This window comes from Salvelinus sp. IW2-2015, linkage group LG18, assembly GCF_002910315.2.
Source record: "Salvelinus sp. IW2-2015 linkage group LG18, ASM291031v2, whole genome shotgun sequence".
Lineage (NCBI taxonomy): Eukaryota > Metazoa > Chordata > Actinopteri > Salmoniformes > Salmonidae > Salvelinus > Salvelinus sp. IW2-2015.
This window is the reverse complement of record NC_036858.1, coordinates 19,766,541-19,785,649: the sequence shown is the minus strand read 5'-3', so window position 1 is coordinate 19,785,649 and position 19,109 is coordinate 19,766,541. Positions and strand designations below refer to the sequence as shown.

General features: G+C 41.2%; 1 protein-coding gene across 1 annotated transcript; it reads left to right on the top strand.

Moving 5' to 3' along the window:
• The first annotated feature begins 948 nt into the window (after nucleotides 1–948).
• Nucleotides 949–11,610, top strand: ppp1cab (protein phosphatase 1, catalytic subunit, alpha isozyme b). The gene is made up of 7 exons (XM_024007673.2): nucleotides 949–1,317; nucleotides 3,217–3,348; nucleotides 3,848–4,078; nucleotides 8,281–8,385; nucleotides 8,819–9,042; nucleotides 10,585–10,719; nucleotides 10,985–11,610. Exons 1-7 carry the CDS (start codon nucleotides 1,263–1,265, stop codon nucleotides 11,078–11,080), a joined length of 978 nt encoding a protein of 325 aa, XP_023863441.1. The 5' UTR covers nucleotides 949–1,262; the 3' UTR covers nucleotides 11,081–11,610.
• The last annotated feature ends 7,499 nt before the right edge of the window (nucleotides 11,611–19,109 follow it).

Here is a 19,109-nt window from a genome sequence, read left to right as displayed (position 1 = left end):
AACTCCCCTAATACAGGTGTGCCAAGCTTGAGGAAGAATCAATGCTGTAATCACTGCCAAAATTGCTTCAACAAAGTACTGAGTAAAGGGTGTGAATTTTAAAAAATGTATTCTAAAAAAATTCTCAAACTGTTTTTGCTTTGTCTTTATGGGGTATTGTGTGTAGATTGATGAGGGGGGAAACGATTTAATCAATTTTAGAGTAAGGTTGTAACGTAACAAAATGTGGAAAAAGTCAACGGATCTGAATACTTTCCGAAGGCACTGTAATATATGTAGCAGAAAAGCTAAAAAAGATGTGTCCTCCGAAGAGGGGATGGGTTATATTTTGGGTTAATATATTTTGTACTACCAAGAAATGTAATGAACTATATGAATCATGCATTGAACTGCATCCATCTATTCTGCCAACAATGCCTTACTGTACGTCATGGAATTTTGAGACAAATAGTACCTATTTTTAAAACCTCTTATGCAGTTGCTTTTGTAGCATAAACTTGGAATTTAATATTTTTGACTGACATGATTGTGTTTGTTGAATATCTGCAGAGTAGTTAAAACACCGTCAGTTCCACTTTAAGGGCCCTGAGTATAATGGACACCCCTTTCACTGCGACGCAATGTACAGGAAATWGTGWATGGTTCAATATGTTCGAACAATTTGAAAAACGGAATGGATTTAAACTGATTGCATCAAAATTAGCAGCAACGCTGGTGGGAGTGTTAACTCTGGATTTGGAAACTAGAAGTGCTCATTGCTGCAACAATGTACAGTAAATTGTGTACAGACAAAACATTGTTGATCTAATTCTTTGTATCATAACTTGTATATAACAGAACGCTATTTGTGCACATTTTCCACAAGTGTCACTCTAATTATTCATTTACAACGTGTTCAGGATAGAGCTCCTATTTTGAAGCGTTCAACAAAAAAAAACGTGACCCGGAAGTACTTAGTTATTCTTGCTTGCTTCTCAGCGGTCCTTTTGTTGAGGGCTGGGTGCTATCCAGTTGAAGGTGAAACATATTGAAATATAACTCGGTGAAATCTAAACCGGTATGAAAAGTCGATAATTAAAGCGTTTTGTTGAAATATTCTTCGGGGAAATCCATTAAAATTTCACCCCCAACTTCAACTATTGAGGTATTATCTGGCGCAAGGTTAGCGGGCTAACGTTAGCTGATTAAACTAGCTCACCTAGTTAACAAGCCTGCTACATTTTTTTTATTATTTTAAACGGAAAAATTATCACAGGAATATTATGGCAGAAGCCGATAAATTAAACATCGACTCCATCATACAGCGACTTCTGGAAGGTAAGAACAGCTCTTTTTCCCCCACATTTTTTATGTGGTGAACTAGCAACTTCACATGCTAGCTAGCATCAACAACTAAGCTCACCGTATGCTTCCCAGTCGAAACAGGTCGCGCATATATTATGACGACATTTTGTGACGTTTATGTTATTTTTGGTGTTCGGCGATTTTTTTMTTTTTCGTCTGTTCGAGCAAATTACTTATACTGTAACGACCCTTGGTTTATAAGCGCGGATATCGACTGCCGCTTGAGCATGCTTTTGGGGCACAGTCGATAGCGCGCTGGACTTCGGGCKAGAGGGTTCGAGGCCTGCTCCCTGCCTGTTTCGTTACAATACAATAGAAGCCTGACGGGGCGCTGTTTTGAAGTTACCACGCCCCACCATTTGGGAAGATATATATTTGGGAAGATATTGTAATGCTTTTATTAATGTCTACTTTTGTTTTTACCACATTTATTATATTCTAGACACCTTAATGCATACTTACAAATGTTATTATGTGAGATAAACATACAAAATATGTCAACATTTTCCTCAAAGTATATATATTTTTTAAAGTTCAAATGTTYTTCAAATGTTCAAAAACACTTTAACACATGTACTTTTGTCCTTTGACAAAACATTGAATTAAAATATTGTGTATTTATTCCGCTTCTTCTCGGTAGTGCCAATATGGCCRACTGGAGGCTTCTTTGCCTCTCRTTGGCCTATACATAGCATATGCACTCCAGGGTTTATATACATTATGTTAGCTTCACATAGTCGAGTTGTGCTAAGAGCAAACCGAACCTAGCATGCAGACACCTTTATCTGGCTAGCTGGATAGGTAGTTGGCTAGCCCTTGATCATGACTCTCAGTTCCGTTACATTACGTATAATTCATTGGACGAAGGTGTCTTCTTTACCTATAGCTGTATGGATCTGGGGAAAACTGCTACAGTAAGTGTCTTTTATTTGAAGGATTCCTTCTCACTGATTGAAGACAAGGGCCATATTTTTCGAAAGCCGGATCGCAAATGAAGTTAATTTTTTTGTTAAATATTATTACATTTTTTTCAAACAATACAAAACATACAACAGACAACTTACAGACCTACAGTTCTCACCCCTATCCCCAGTGCCTGCACTACTCTCCACCACAAATTGCACCATTTTGGTCTTCTCCGTCGCCCACGCTCTTTCAGTAATTAGATAATGAATCATATGATTTTTCCATTGTCTTAACAATGGAGGATTGGTTGATTTCCAGTTTAAGTATACGGTTTTTTAATATAACCGAAGAGAAGAGTATCACCCAACACATCAGGTACATTACTGCACCCTCATGACATGTCTTGAAATATGCAGACAGAAGGATTAAAGGTAAATTTACATTGTAATACTTCTGACAGCCAACTTTCTAACTCCGCCCATACCTTTTTGACTTCATAGCATTCCCAGAAGGCATGGATTATTGAGTCATTGTTAGTTTTACACTTAAGACATGACTGTCGTTGTGCTATATAATTTGTGAATTTTGTGTCTTGTGTAATAAATTCTATACATTTGTACTGGATTAAGCCTACATTTTTGTTAACTGTAATTTTATTAGTTATGTTCCAAAATTCCCCCATCTTGTGCCAATATCAGTTATTTTTAAGTATTGGGTCCACTAGTTTCTTTTTTTCCCTAAGAAAAGCTGTCAGTTGGATAAGCTCTCTGCAAGGTTTTGTATATCTTACCTATCATATGAATATTTTCTGACTCAAATACGATTCCTTTAAGATTTTTTTGAGTTGCTTTGATATTCGCTGCTGCTGAAAAGTCAGTTGAAAACAGCTACACAGTTATCTCGCTCCACATGAGGCACAGTGTTGTGTATGAACAAGTATTCACTTTGTCCTTGTCTCCTGTACAGTGAAGGGCTCCCGACCTGGCAAAAATGTGCAGCTGGCGGAGAAYGAGATTCGTGGCCTCTGCCTCAAGTCCCGGGAGATCTTCCTCAGCCAGCCAATACTGCTCGAACTCGAGGCACCACTCAAGATTTGTGGTGAGGCCAAGTTGTCACTTCTGGGGTTGGGAAGCGGGTGCCTCAAATGTGCTTCATCGAAGTAGTAGAACTTTATTAGTTCCAAGAAGGGAAATTGATTAATCATCATCACCGTTAACATCAGCAATACAAAGTGTAAAGACAGGAGATGGCTCAGGAACAGAAGACATGCTCCTTAGCAATAAGGGAAGCAAGTGTAGAAAAGTAAAGTGCTACCAGCACCATATGTAGACTAAGGCAATTAGGAAAACTATTCTCTATCTGTTTACCAACACTCGACAGAAAGGAATCATAACAATGAATACTGAAAAAAATAATACTAGTCCTACTAGCTAGTTTAACTGAAGTATTTTATTGTGGGTGATGATGCCCAACAGCCTATTTTATAATCCCCTCTCTGTTTTGAACACAAACATCAATACAGTAACAACCCGAACAAACATTTTCCTGTTAGTATCTTGTGACCTTACACACCATGGTCAACTCTGCCCACCCACAGGTGACGTCCACGGTCAGTACTACGACCTGCTGAGACTATTTGAGTACGGAGGCTTTCCCCCGGAGAGCAACTACCTGTTCTTGGGGGACTATGTGGACCGAGGAAAGCAGTCATTGGAGACAATCTGCCTGCTGCTGGCCTACAAGGTCAAATACCCAGAGAACTTCTTTCTGCTGAGGGGCAACCACGAGTGTGCCTCCATCAACAGAATATACGGCTTCTACGATGAGTGTGAGTTGTTGGGGCTTGGACAGATGCATAACACAGACAGACATGAAAAAAACACGATAGAGCACCTGCATCCACGTGAGGCTTCATAACTGAGCATAACAGTCATGGGCACACACACACACACACAGTAAATGCATATAAAAAATAATGTGAGTACACAGAGATAATTGTAAGCACTACAGTATGAGCGGTATTCTGACTTCTCCATCAGGCTTGGGTGGTATACCGTATTTGGAAATAGCCACGGGGTGTTTTTATTTAATTTTTTGTACCATTGAAGTTATTTATTTGAAGTTTTTCCAKAAATGGTTATATTTGTAGCTACTTTTTAAGGAAATACCTGCAGTCAACTTGTGCAATGCATTAGGGGATAAAGYATATCGCTTTCGTCATTTCACSTGTCATATTAACTTACATTATGAACAGTTGAGCCATTCACGTGTTTGTAAATACAGTGGTTCTTCCTTTAAAAGTTACAAGTTTATGCTGTGACCGTTTGTGGTAGATGGTGGCATTCTGTCATTGCACTTAATGGAGGCGTTTTCAGTCTGAGTCTCTCCTCTGCCGCTAGAGTCCTGCATCAGGTGGTCCTGGAGTTAAGAGAGAACTTGGGTAAATACAATGGGGGAATTTCACTTGACATGTGGACTGGTGATTTTCAAGAAAATAGGCACGGTGTGCTTTTGGTTTCTCTCCCTCTTAAAAACAGAAATAAATCATTCTAARTAACAAACTGGCTTTATTTACTAATTAATAACAATGTCTCACCCCATGTTCAAGAATGGCATTTTTCCTTTTACTCAGATTACAATCGCTCACTTTCAGTTATTTGAAACGAAATCATCTCCAAAATGTAGTTATTTTTTAAACAAGCCAAAAAAGTTGGTTGCAATTTCAGTAAAAATAAAAAAGAAGAAGAAAAAGTAAGGAGCTTGTCTGTCGGCCCTGCATTAAAGATCAAAATTGGTTAAAGAAAATTGTGATAAATTTAAATGTATAGCACCGTCTTTTCAAAAACATTTGAAAACATGTTTTCACAAGGGCTAGTAGCAGGACAATAGACACAATGTGGTCCCCCCAAAAAACTCTCTGACATAGGGTCCAGCATATCTATTAATGATGTCATTGAATGTCTCGCCAGCTTTGATCCATGCCTTGGCCTGCACTACGCAAACTTCTTTGTTTGTCAATCGCTCATCATCTTCAACCATCAGTGAGTCCATCCCCAGCTAGCACAGTGGATCTGGGCCGATTCCGGCTGAGAGTCAGGGCACTCGGCTGAGAGTCAGACTCGGCGGACGTCATGTGGTACGAGTCTGGCAATATTACTAATGGCTAGTATGCGGGGATTGAGCTCAGGCCGATTCCGGYGTGAGTTATCTGGCCCAAATGTGTTAGTTGGCCGGCTCGGATGTCCATGTCCCATCGCGCTATAGCGACTCCTGTGGCACGCCAGACGCATGCACTCTGATACGGTCACCAGGTTGACGTGTTTCATCTGACACATTGGTGTGGCTGGCTTCTGGGTTAAGCATGCATTGTGTCAAGAAGCAGTGCTGCTTGGCGGGGTTGTGTTTCGGAGGACGCACGGCTCGCGACCTTCGCCTCTCCCGAGGCCGTACRGGAGTTGCAGCGATGGGACAAGACAATTGGCTCTTACCGAGTCCATCAAATGCATTCTTTTCTAACCACATCTGGATGGATCCATAACAAATTACTATTGGAATAAATATCACTGAATTACAGAAATATTGGAATAAAGTAGGCTAATGAAGGCAACAAATTGTTGCTTACTGGAACACCCAAAGTGATCCAATTGTTATAATAGGATTTGAAGCAATAGCCTTACCCGCGTGTGGTCAACTATTTCCGCCGCGTTTCGCGCTGCTCTGAGACAAGCAAGACTACATAATAAACATATACATTTTAAAACGGTATTTTATCAAATTCAATGATTTGTCCTATTGTAAAGTGTAGCCTAAAGACCAAAATGGGCAAACTTGCAATGTATTCRATGCTTAATTACTCTAAAACCACGCTTGTGGAAAAACAAAATGCCTCCAGCTGTACAGSCCTACTGTAAATAAAAACACAGAATATCTATATAAGGGGCTTTTATATAATTATAATGCAGGGTTAATAATAATAATGATGATGATAATCATCGTTGGATAACAGATCACAATATTAAAAACTTTCACATGCATTCATGAATTAAATCTCTTTAGCCGACATGTTGCAGTTCATCTGATGAAGGTGCACATGGGCCTATTTATATAATGAATATGAAATCGGAGGGAAGAAATTATAAAATAATAAAGAATTAGACCTCTCACTAAAGGCGTCAGTGATACAAAAGTTATACTTAAATCCGAACTGGTTGGAGATTATAAGAGTACATGGCCATAAAGGCCAGAATTTTTCAAGCTGTTCAACATTCATAGATAACCAGCAGGGTCAAATAATATAAACAGTGGTAATAGAGGGTGCAACCGGTCAGACTTTTCATAGCCGAGCATTCCAAGGTTGAGAGAGGTTGAGAGAGGTCGACTGACTGACTGCGTATGGACAGGGGTCGCGTTTTATATTGAAAGTCAAGTGTTTTTTTGCACATGCTGTATATAGATTTTTTTCTACTGTATTATTGATTGTATGTTTGTTTATTCCATGTGTAACTCTGTGTTGTATGTGTGGAACTGCTTTGCTTTATCTTGGCCAGKTCGCAGTTGCAATGAGAACTTGTTCTCAACTAGCCTACCTGGTTAAATAAAGGTGAAAAAATAATAATAATAACATTTCTAATGTTTATCATAGAAAGAATGTAACCAGCTACCTTTCCTAATTTTTTGCTTAAAGTTAATCTAGCATTTTACTGGAGAAAAGTAGGCTGGCTACACCAAAAAAAGTAGCTACACATCAGTCAGAGCGCTGTTTACTGATAGAACGCTCGTTCTTGAATACTCATCCGAGTAGAGAAGGGCAACTGAAGGACAAAATTGATGCAGAGCAGAAATTACAATAAGAAGCATTTTAGATCTGCATTTACAAAAAGCCGCAAAATATTTCTTATTAATTTGATATTTTTTCCTATGTGGAAAACAAAGAATTTTGTGTTAACGCGACACCTAAGTTGAACTTGCTAGTTATCTAAGTGGCTGAATTAATAAGATTACAAGGCATCATATTGTATTAGCTTTGGGCCGTGTTTGAGAAGTCAAAAGCCCTTTGGATGAGTTATCTGTGCAGCTGCCACTGCTCTCTTGATTTTCCTTGCGTTTCTTCTCAGCCCGTGGCCGCCTCCCCCATCTTCTCCAAGTAGAGCAGTCAGGCCCATTGCCCTAGCGACGTCACACAGACACAGTGTGTACACATGCTGTTCCAGAGCCAGTACTGTACTGTTCTTCCTCCAGACAAGCATGCGTCAAAAATGTGTTCATTTGCACATTGTCTCTCGTTCACATTYGCTTGTAAAGTTCCAAACTCACCAAAAATGACATTAGGTAGCTCCTACCTAATATACATACAATATATATTATATATATATATATCTTTATGAGCTGGATGGCCAGTCTTTGCAATTCCTGGGCTTTTCTTTGTGTACTAAGCTGATAATAACGTAAATCCCGGGATGAGAGAAAGACAGTATGACAATATGAAAATCTGGATGCTGCCCAACTCTATTCTCCATACACTTAACTTGAATTTTCACGGTTAGGCATCGGATGTTGCCACACGGATCTCAAGTCGCCCCATATCTTCAGTATATAGAATAAATGCATTAACATTCTGAACTCGTATGCACCCAATGCCATAATGACTTTAATTCAACATGACTGGTCAAATAAAACATTATTAAATTAAGTTGAGCAAACAAGCTGAACTCTTGAGTTTTTGTGAGAAACTTTGACATTTTTTAAAAAGTTCGACAAACAATTTTGATTTGTTGCTTACAGAGCATGTGTTATGTGAAACGCAAAATAAGAATGCAAAAAAATTATGTGAGTGATTTTCGGGGCAAAGCAAAGACCAGGTTTATTAGCTTTGAAGATCAGATAGAAATGCATTTTGTATAACAGTAATTATTTTATGTCATGAAGAATTGGGCATCGTCATCTCTATTMATTACGTTGCAATTCCCAACATTCTGAACTGTTCATTTTACTGAATASGCCCTAGATTAATTTAGATATTTCCCCTTGTAGGTAAGAGGCGGTACAATATCAAGCTGTGGAAGACCTTCACCGACTGCTTCAACTGCCTGCCTGTGGCGGCCATCGTCGACGAGAAGATATTTTGTTGTCATGGAGGTATGAAGTTGTAGTATTTATCAAATGGCTCCTCTGCACACATTTGMTGTTGATTTTGAAACACCCTTGTGTCCTTGCCATAATGTGCCATGTARACTCCCATTGCAACTGTAGAATATCAACTGCATAGAATGAGTGAAAGGAAAAACTCAGCTGAGAGAGAGAAAATGTACATATTTTGGATAGGGCCAGGCTGGGATGTATGCTGTAGGTTTTGTCATTCTGACCATGACCGATGASCTTTAGGCAGACTGAGAAGTGTAAATCACCGAGATGAGTTCCATTATCGTAAACGGTATTCTTTTTAATTATCTTTTAGGTGGTTGTAATTGAAAAGCCATATAAAAAAATATATACAACCTTTGCACCCAAGCTATCTCTCGTGCGACAGACTATACCTCATAAAAAAAATGTAACTCCTCCCATCCCCCAGGCCTGTCCCCTGATCTCCAGTCTATGGAGCAGGTGCGGCGGGTTATGCGACCCACGGACGTGCCCGACCAGGGCCTGCTATGCGACCTGCTGTGGGCAGACCCGGACAAGGATGTGCTGGGCTGGGGAGAGAATGACCGTGGYGTCTCCTTCACCTTTGGCGCCGACGTGGTCACCAAGTTCCTCCACAAGCACGACATGGACCTCATCTGCAGGGCCCACCAGGTCAGTGACTACCGAGGGGGAAGAGGTAGGGTTTAGGGAGCAGAAAGATCCCAGCAGGTATATAGTTTTTTAACCTTTATTTATACAGGTAAGTCAATTAAGAACAGATTCCTATTTGGTGACCTGTTAGAATGMCAGCAGAATACCACCCTGCATCCCACTGCTGGCTTGTTTCTGAAGCTAAGCAGGTTTGGTYTCTGGATGGGAGACCAGATGCTGCTGGAAGTGGTGTTGGAGGACCAGTAGGAGGCACCCTTTCCTCTGGTCTAAAAAATATATCCCAATGCCCCAGGGCAGTGATTGRGGACATTGCCCTGTGTTGGGTGCCGTCTTTCGGAAGGGACGTTAAACGGGTGTCCTGACTCTCTGTGGTCATTAAAGATCCCATGGCACTTGTCGTAAGAGTAGGGGTGTTAACCCCGGTGTCCTGGCAAAATTCCAAATCTGTCCTTCATACCATCACGGTCACCTAATCATCCCTAGTTTACAATTGACTCATTCATCTCCTCTCCTCTGTAAKTATTCCCCAGGTTGCTGCTGTAAATGAGAATGTGTTCCCAGTCAACTTACCTGGTAAAATAAGAGTTAAAAAAAGTCTTGAAAAAATGCGTCCTTAAATTAAGATTAAGTCATTTTAGAAGCTTGCAGGATTACTTACCAACAACAGCTGCAATTCCCAATAAAACCACATCACGTTTTAATGTTTATTTTCTTTGCTAAGTTTAACACTCATGAATCCTAGTCGAAGTTTTGTAGTTCAGAGTGAAGTATTTATTTTGTTTCATAGCGCTAGTTTCTCACCCTGGCTTTAGCCGCTGGATGAGCAGGCCTGCTCAGGCAAGTCCAGATGGGTTGCCTAGCAACACATGCCTTGAAAGGGAGGCAACCYCAGCGCAACAAATTCCCATGATTCTATGCTAGATTAGGACCGAACAATTAGTGACAGCTAAAATGGATTTGAAAAAATACGATTTCAGCTAATGGGGAGAAATATCTTAACAAAATAACTACATTATGCATTCACTGATCATATCATAAACTTTACTTATAATTAGTGTTGCACGGTATACCAGTACCACGGTAATATTACAGTACCAAAACGTCATGATGCTTATGATACTAACATTTTACAATACCGTAGTACTGTTTCTAAAAAATACTAATCTTACACCTTTGACACAACAGTAGGTTTACTACCTGGCCCGGCCTTTACTACCCGGCCCGGCCTTCAACCAGTTTAGTGGTTTTGTTTGTGATATGAATAAATTACTTCCCTCTAGTACAGGCTCTATGTGGTTTGAAAGTGAATAAGCCTAGAATTCCTTGCACACTTATCCACAGTGTTACATAGCTAAAGGAGGAAGGACAAAGCTACCTTGGTTCCTTAAAATCACATCATTGTTAACCCATTCCAAACCGGGGTCGGTTTTGCAATGGAAAACAAACTAGCATTTATTGGTCAAATTCAGATTGTACCTCCTCATTTCACTCCATTTCATACCGTTTCGTGCCTACTAAACACAGCCCTACTTCGTTCCTCAGGTGGTTGAGGATGGCTACGAGTTCTTTGCGAAGAGGCAGCTAGTGACACTGTTCTCGGCCCCCAACTACTGCGGCGAGTTTGACAACGCCGGAGCCATGATGAGCGTGGACGAGACCCTCATGTGCTCCTTCCAGGTAARGGGATATCACTAAAATAACTTTCTRATCTYTACGTTTTAGTAATGTGTTGAGGACGTTGTTGTCTGCGTGTCCWTTGTTTTGGCTGTAATGGTACTTGTCTGTATTAGCTGGTGTAAACAAATTTCCCCTTTTGGGATCAATAAAGTACTATTTTAAAACTGCACTAATGTTTTATAGTATTATATAGTYGGCATTTATTATAGGGTTTTCTTGATTTTGAATGCAAGTCTCTTATTTGTTTGTTCTCAATCCTTCCCAGATCCTCAAGCCTGCAGACAAGAAGCTGTTCTATGGGGGTGGAGGGGGCATGGGCTCCGGACGTCCTGTCACCCCCCCCAGGAAAGCCAAGAAGTGAAATGACTCGCCCCTCCTTCAGCCTCCACCTGCACTCCCACCATGCCTGCCCTCTCTACCTCTCTTTCCTCTCTTTCACCAAACAGCCAGAAATCAAACCAGTACCCAGGGCTTTTTCCTTTTTTTAATCGTAAGAAAAACATGTAATGCTATGAATTGTTTATGAGTGGGTGTTTGAGAGAACGAGACATGGAATGCGTGTGTTTCAGTCTGCGAGCGAGCATTAAAAAGTGTGTGCGTGTGTGTGCATTATGTGCGAAAATTTGAGAGATTTGTACTATCCCCTTCTCTTACCACTTTGCCCCATTGAAAGGATGGAACCACAGTGTCGTTCTGTACAGTAATTGTGACTGGAAAAAGCTGGGTTCGGGAAGACAGTGGAGACAGCTGACCAGATGAATTTAGCAGCAAACTCGTGCAAACAGATGGTGTGTTTGTGCAAAGGGGATTAGTTTCTTTTTCCCTGTCCCCTGTACTGTAAAATATCAAACCGATGTGTATGTGCCGTGTGACTACTCCCGCTTCAAGAAAGACATTTCRATATCCTCGAGCAGGAGAGGTTAAATGTGTCAATTGTCTCAAAGGAAAGCAAGCATGCCCTCCACTCGCACACACATACAATGACCCTTTTCACAGATTCATACGAGCCAGAGCTGTAAAAACCACACAATTTAGGTTTGTACAGATTTGATTACTTGAAAGAGMTTTTTTGTGAATTCGTTTTGTAGTCTCATCAAGTTGACCAATAAAGCAAGAATCTGAATGAAGTTCTTCTTTCATTGCTTGTCTATTATCATTGCTAACCACTGCAGTTTGTTGTCATATAAAAAGGAATGATACCCCTATCCTCTTTCTTTTTTTGTACTATGGCTTCCTGGCTCAAATATTTCATGTCGGCAAACCCTTCTGGGGGCTTCATAATTTAAATCCCATTTCTTAATCCTCATTCTATACCAACCTAAGTTGATTTTGAAACTGACATGGACTAGTGCTTTTGTTATGAAATCCAGTTTAGTTATATATTTTTTTAAAGAACTCCTGCACACACTACCTCTACATGTTTGTTTTTTTTATTGTGTCGAAGTTTCGGTCAGGGACCTTTTTAAGACAGTCAACTTTGGGGCTGTAATTCTCTGCACTTCAAATGAGAGAAGCATGGTGCTGCGTGTTCACATTTCGTCCTGAAATACCTTCCAATAGCTTAGTCACATATCAACCAACTARGTGTTGTCTATTTGCTGTCCATAGGGTGGCGCTCTGAGTTGCCACACTGAAGTGGGCTGAGGTAGAATGTAGTTACTTGAGGGGTCATTGGACTTTCATATGGTAAACGTTTCTCATTGGTTAAGCACCCCAGTAAGGGTTATTGTCAATGAATGGCTTACGACAGAATCTCAAGTAAAACTATTAACTCATTAATGAACAACGGAACGCATTACTTGATGCTGTAGAATTTGACTTTTCACTTGCTATACCCCTGCATGAAGCTTCTGCAACAAAGACATGACGAGGTGCAAATGTCATTTAAGTAATTCAATAATATTGATCCCATGTTGCTGGGTGGACTCGTGCTAAAAAATGTGGACCACTCTTTCACACTCCATTCTATATATATATAAAAAATATCACATTTCTCTTCTGTATCTCCCAGTCTCTGTTTTCATTCGTCTTGCTGTCATCAACACTCGTCCTTCAAGGCGCTCTGTCCATCAATATGCCTTCCTTTCACAACCCCAATAAGGTGAAGGGTGAAGGAAATAGCAGTGTGTTAAGTTTAGACCTAAAAATGCAACATATGACCATGCTCTATGACCATGCTCTATGACCATTGCTGTGTGAAAAATGGGATGTCAACTCAAACCTTTCCCTGTACTATAATTTCCCTGTACTGTACTTTTCTATTCTTGGCCACATCAATTCCTGCAGTGTCATTCCCTAGCATGCGCCATTTTCAATTACAGATAGTCATTTGAAGAAAGAAGTTCAAGAGAGTAGGTTACTAATGCACATACAGTATCAGTCAAAAGTTTGGACGCACCTACTCATTCAAGGGTTTTTCTTAATTTTTTACTATTTTCTACATTGTAGAATAATAGTGAAGACATCAAAATTATGAAATGACACAACCAAAAAAGTGTTAAACAAATCAAAATAGATTTTAGATTCTTCAAAGTAACCACCCCACTGCCTTGATGACAGCTTTGCACACTCTTGGCATTCTCTCAACCAGCTTCACCTGGAATTATTTTCCATCTGATGCAGCACTCCATCACTCTCCTTAGTCAAATAGCCCTTACACAGCCTGGAGGTGTGTTGGGTCATTGACCTGTTGAAAAACAAATGATAGTCCCACTAAGTGCAAACCAGATGGGATGGCGTATCGCTGCAGAATACTGTGGTAGCCATGCTGGTTAAGTGTRCCTTCAATTCTAAATAAATCACAGTGTCACCAACAAAGCACCCCCACACCATCACACCTCCTCCTTCATGCTTCACGGTGGGAACCACACATGCGGAGATCATCCGYTCACCTACTCTGCGTCTCACAAAGACAGCGTTTGGAACCAAAAATCGCACATTTTGATTCATCAGACCAAAGGACAGATTTCCACCGGTCTAATTTACATTGCTCGTGTTTCTTTGCCCAAGCAAGTCTTTTCTTATTGGTGTCCTTTAGTAGTGGTTTCTTTGCAGCAGTTCGACCATCATCACGCAGTCTTCTCTAAACAGTTGATGTTGAGATGTGTCTGCATTTATTTGGGCTGCAATTTCTGAGGCTGGTAACTCTAATGAACTTATTCTCTTCAGCAGAGGCAATTCTGGGTCTTCCTTTCCTGTGGCGGTCCTCATGAGAGCCAGTTTCATCATAGCGCTTGATGGTTTTACCGACTGCACTTGAAGACACTTTCAATGTTCTTGAAATTTTCTGGATTGACTGACCTACATGTCTTAAAGTAATGATGCTTTGCTTATTTGAGCTGTTCTTGCCATAATATGAACTTGGTCTTTTACCAAATAGGGATATCTTCTGTGTACCACCCCTACCTTGTTACAACACAACTGGTTGGCTCAAACACATTAAGAAGAAAATAAATCCCACAAATGAACTTTTAACAAGGCACACGTATTAATTGAAGTCCATTCCAGGTGACTACCTCATGAAACTGGTTGAGAGAATGTCAAGAGTGTGTAAAGCTGTCATCAAGTCAAAGGGTGGCTACTTTATAGGATCTCAAATATAAAATATATTTAACTTTAACTTTTTGGGCGACTACATGATCCCATATGTACTATCCTGCTAGAGCTGCCCCGGTCACCTATAAGTGCTGTTATTGTGAAGGAGAAACGTCTAGGAGCAACAACGGCTGAGCCGCAAAGTGATAGGCCACTCAAGCTCACTGAAAGAGACCGCTGAAGCGTGCAAAAATAATTTTTCCTCGGTTGCAACACTCACTAYCGAGTTTAAAACTGCCTCTGGAAACAACGTCAGCACAATAACTGTTTGTCGGGGGCTTTATGAAATGGGTTTCCATGGCCGAGTAGCCGTACACAAGCCTAAGATCACCATGCCTCGGCTGGAGTGGTGTAAAGCTCTCCCCCATTGAAGCAGTGGAAACGTGTTCTCTGGAGTGATGAATCGCGCTTCACCAYCTGGCAGTCGACGGAYGAATCTGTGTTTGGCAGATGCCAGGAGRACRCTACCTGCCCGAATGCATAGTGCCATCTGTAAAGTTKGGAGGAGGAGGAATAATTGTCTGGGGCTGTTTTTCATGGTTTGGGCAAGGCCCCTTAGTTCCAGTGAAGGGAAATCTTAATGCTACAGCATACAATGACATTCTAGATGATTCTRTGCTTCCAACTTTGTGGCAACAGTTTGGAAAWTGCCCTTTCCTGTTTCAGCATGACAATACCCCCGTGCACAAAGCGAGGKCCATACAGAAATGGTTTGTCGAGACCGGTGTGGAATAACTTGACTGGCCTGCACAGAGCCCTGACCTCAACCCCATCGAACATCTWTGGGATGAATTGGAAGCAGACTGCGAGCCAGGCCTAATCGCCCAATATCAGCGCCTGACCTCACTAATGCTCTTGTGGCTGAAGGGAAGCAAGTTCCCAGCAGCAACATTCCAACCTCTAGTGGAAAGCCTTCCTAGAAGAGTGGAGGCTATTATAGCAGCAAAAGGGGGACCAACTCCATATTAATTCCCATGATTTTGGAATGATATGTTCGACAAGCAGCTGTCCACATACTTTTGGTCATGTAGTTACCTCAATTGCTACCACACTTATTGCACTATGAATGGACAAGTCAAAAGCAAATGCCTATTCAAATCAGACAAGCTWGCAAAACTAATGACACTATGTCAGAAACAAGGAGGCCTCTTTTGCTCCCATCCAACAGGGCTCGTTTTCCTGTCGGCTCCCATGAGTCTTGTGCGTGGGATATCCCTAAGTGAAAGGAATGGTGTGAACAACCATGTACTGCTGAATGCCCTTTACGACAAGTAAAGGCCCCAGCATGATGCAGGGAAAAGTCCTAAAATGGCCCCGACATCTAAAGGTCCCCACTAATGCATAAAAGTATGACTTATGGAACTAAACCTTATGGAACTGCATTCTGAAATAATATGCAACTGGGTGCTATGCCCAGTTGCATGGTGTCACCTGGGCTATTTATACCCAGTGAGTCATTCTGACTACATAGAGACTCAGCTGCCACTTCTATTCTTACTGTATCTAATGCTGTAACAAGTACCCCGCTAATACCAACGCTATAGCTACTTTACCTATAGCCTAGACAGTGTACTACTAATTAACGCAGCACTGTCAATACCTCAACACAGCAACATTCATGTTTTTATCGATGTTCTTTCATTGCTCACACTGAATTTGCAGAACAAAAAGGTCTTAAGGCCTGCACAGAAGGCATTTGCTCTGTACGATAGCTAATTAACGTTACGCTAACTACAGAACTTGACCAGAGTTAAAGCTATACACATTCCTTTCTCTGTGGATAGGCTCTGAAGTATTTTTGAATTGTCCAATGTTGTAAACAAGATTTTTGTCCCTATTTGTTTTCAATACATATTGAGTTATGTTACTGTATGAACTTATCAGTGACTTGGCCAAGGGTGGTATCTCACGAACAGGATCCATGAAGCAGACAGCTACCTTTGGTAAACACCCAGTAAATATTTGAGTTTATGAAGAAAGACCAAATGTACTTGTTATCTCAAAGTTTAAGGAATAGTTCAGCCAAATTACAAATTGTATTTGTTTCCTTACCTTGAAAGCAGTTGGTTTGTTAGCCACTGTAATATTAGCATTTTATTACCAATTATCAACGTACGTTAATGTTCCCCAATTAGCATGAAAATATTTCATGCCAATTTCAATGCSGACATTAGTGGTTGGTGGCAGTGTTAGTTTAAAARTCCTTAAGAGTCTATTGACGCACCCGTCAGTTTAAGCTAGCGATATCAGTTTTGGCTGCGTCTCATTCTACCGCATCCGCCTATGTCGGCCTTCCGCATCTGCGGTGGAAGGTGGCTGAGCTACAGGGGTGTTTGTCAGACCGTGAGACATCCTGAAAATGTCTGTAGCGTCCAAACTATTATGATCACTCTATGGTGTTCTCAGTTTTGCTCAAAGACCCCCACAAGTGTCACGGGACTCTTCTGAAGGTAACCCATACAAACTAATGGAAGTATGGAGSTAGYTTTGTGCCAACAAAAATAAGGGGTTGTGTGTCCCAAAAAAAAGCTACATTTTTCTGTGCTTTCATATATTTCCTAGATATAGGACAGACACTTCAAAACCTTATTCCTTATGATACATTTTTGGACTGTCTTTTTTGCCATTTATGAATGTGTTATTCAATGTGTTTCTAAGGGCTATAGTAGTAAATGCCAAATTCTATATAATTCAACTTTTTTTAATACCTAAAGGGGTCCTAAAATTCCAAATCAAATAGCTAAATGATCCATGGTATGACCATCTTCAAACAATTCCATATGTTAGCTGAGTTACTTGCGTCTCCTTAGCTCTGACATTTTGAGTTACTGGAAGTTTAACTGTGCAAGTCAGCAGGAACAGGCTGCGTTCATGTTTCGTAAGTTAGCTACCCACACAGCTGCAACACTGCGATAGTTATCACTCGCACAGAACCGGGACGCATATAGGATCCGAGGGTGGGGGGCTAAGGCAGCACATGGCGATCCTTCAGGCTGGCATGACGGTGTGGCACGTTAGCGCCGCTGTTGGAGTGGCAGGAAGGGGTGTTGTGGGTGTCCCGGGGTGCCTGGGTTACACCGCCCCAAGTCTTCACAGACATCGCACAGAGGGTACTGACTGACACTGCACCCATAGACAGAGATCAGCAAGAGTGAGGGAGGGAGGGGGAGAGAGAGAGAGAGAAAGAGAGAGAGAGAGAGAGAGAGAGCGAGCGAGCAAGGATATTGAGTTAAATGTCACTGCGCTACCCTGAGGGAGACACTGACAGGCCGACCCTTTTCACAGCCCCCAAATCTCAGAGGTCAGGCAGGCCATACAACAGCTGAGAGGACCCAGCCTGGCTGAAGAGGGGAGGAGGGGGGGGATGAAGGAGAGGAGAGGGGTGGTGAGAGACATTGGCAGAGGAAAAGGAGCATAAAATGTGTCATAAAAATGTCAGGGGACACCGAAGGAAAATTAATTCAAGGCTGAGAATAAAATAAGTGCTTGTACAGCAATAATTTGTTTTTGGTTGATATACATGTATGGTCGGGACGTTTGGCATGTGTACTGTACACATTGAAGTTATCAAGAGTATGTATCTTGCCACTTGTACTGTACACTAATGTACTGCCTATGAAATAGTTGAAGTCAGGGCTATTTTTATTCAGAACACACATATGGTGTTTAAAAGAAAACATATGCATCAAGCCTTATAATAGTTTGTTTGTGACCGTGTGTCAATTACTGTATGCATGCATACATAGAGTGCATCAAGTTTTAATTTGCTCATCTATCACTTATTCCCAAATCAACCCCTTGGCACTTGTGTAGATGTGATTTAATTAGATAGGTGTAAGCAATATGGTGGTAGCTCCATCTTGCCCTCTGATAGGCCAGGTGTAGTTGCCATACTGCAGACATCTATTGAATCCTTTTAAATCAATACAATTGCCTAGAGGGCAGGGCCTGAGGGTTAATTTGGGATTCAGGATATGTATGTGGCCCTTCACTACTCACCTACTGTACAATTCATTTTATGGGGCTGCTTTGCCCATCTGCAGGGAGAGGAGACCTAGGTCATAAGGTCAGCCGCAGCTGCCTGGGCATCTRAACTCAAGGCCTGGAGAGCCCATTGCTTCTCAGTATCGAACAATGCTTCTCAGTATTTGTCGATGTGCCCTTGAGCAAGGCGCTCAACCCTAATTGCTCCTATAAGTTGCTCTGGATAAGAGCGTCTGCTAAATGTCTCATATGTAAATGTAAAATGAACATTCGAGTCATGGTAGGCGCATTGTTTAAAGCAAACGGTCACTCACAAATCCATAAATTGTGCGTTTAAACCAAATGAGAGTTCAAGAAATGTGTAAATACATTTCCTATGTCACTTTATTGCACCACATTCATTGCTTTTCCGTCTTCAAGGTTCTTTGTTAAAACCGAATGGTGGTTCAAAGAAATGTGTAAATGCCTTTCCTATGTCCCTCCGTTGTACTACATTCACCATTCGACCGAGACTTAACYACAGACCCACGAGTAAGGCAAACGGGAGCAAATGGAATCTTTTCCTCCTGAACTGTCCTGACCAATGAACCATGGCCATAGGCGGTGCCCGTGAGGACCGTTTGTCAGGTCATTCATCACGGATGAATGACAACTTCTGTTTCCCTCTAGAAGAAACCCCGTAACAGCCTTTAGGTCAAGAGGTGGCCATTTAAAATGAGCTGTTACACAAGTAGTAAATTAAACCAGTGGTGAAGACAACCGTTTTTTATTGAGTATTACATTTAGAGAAAGATCTGGACTCGCATGGGGTC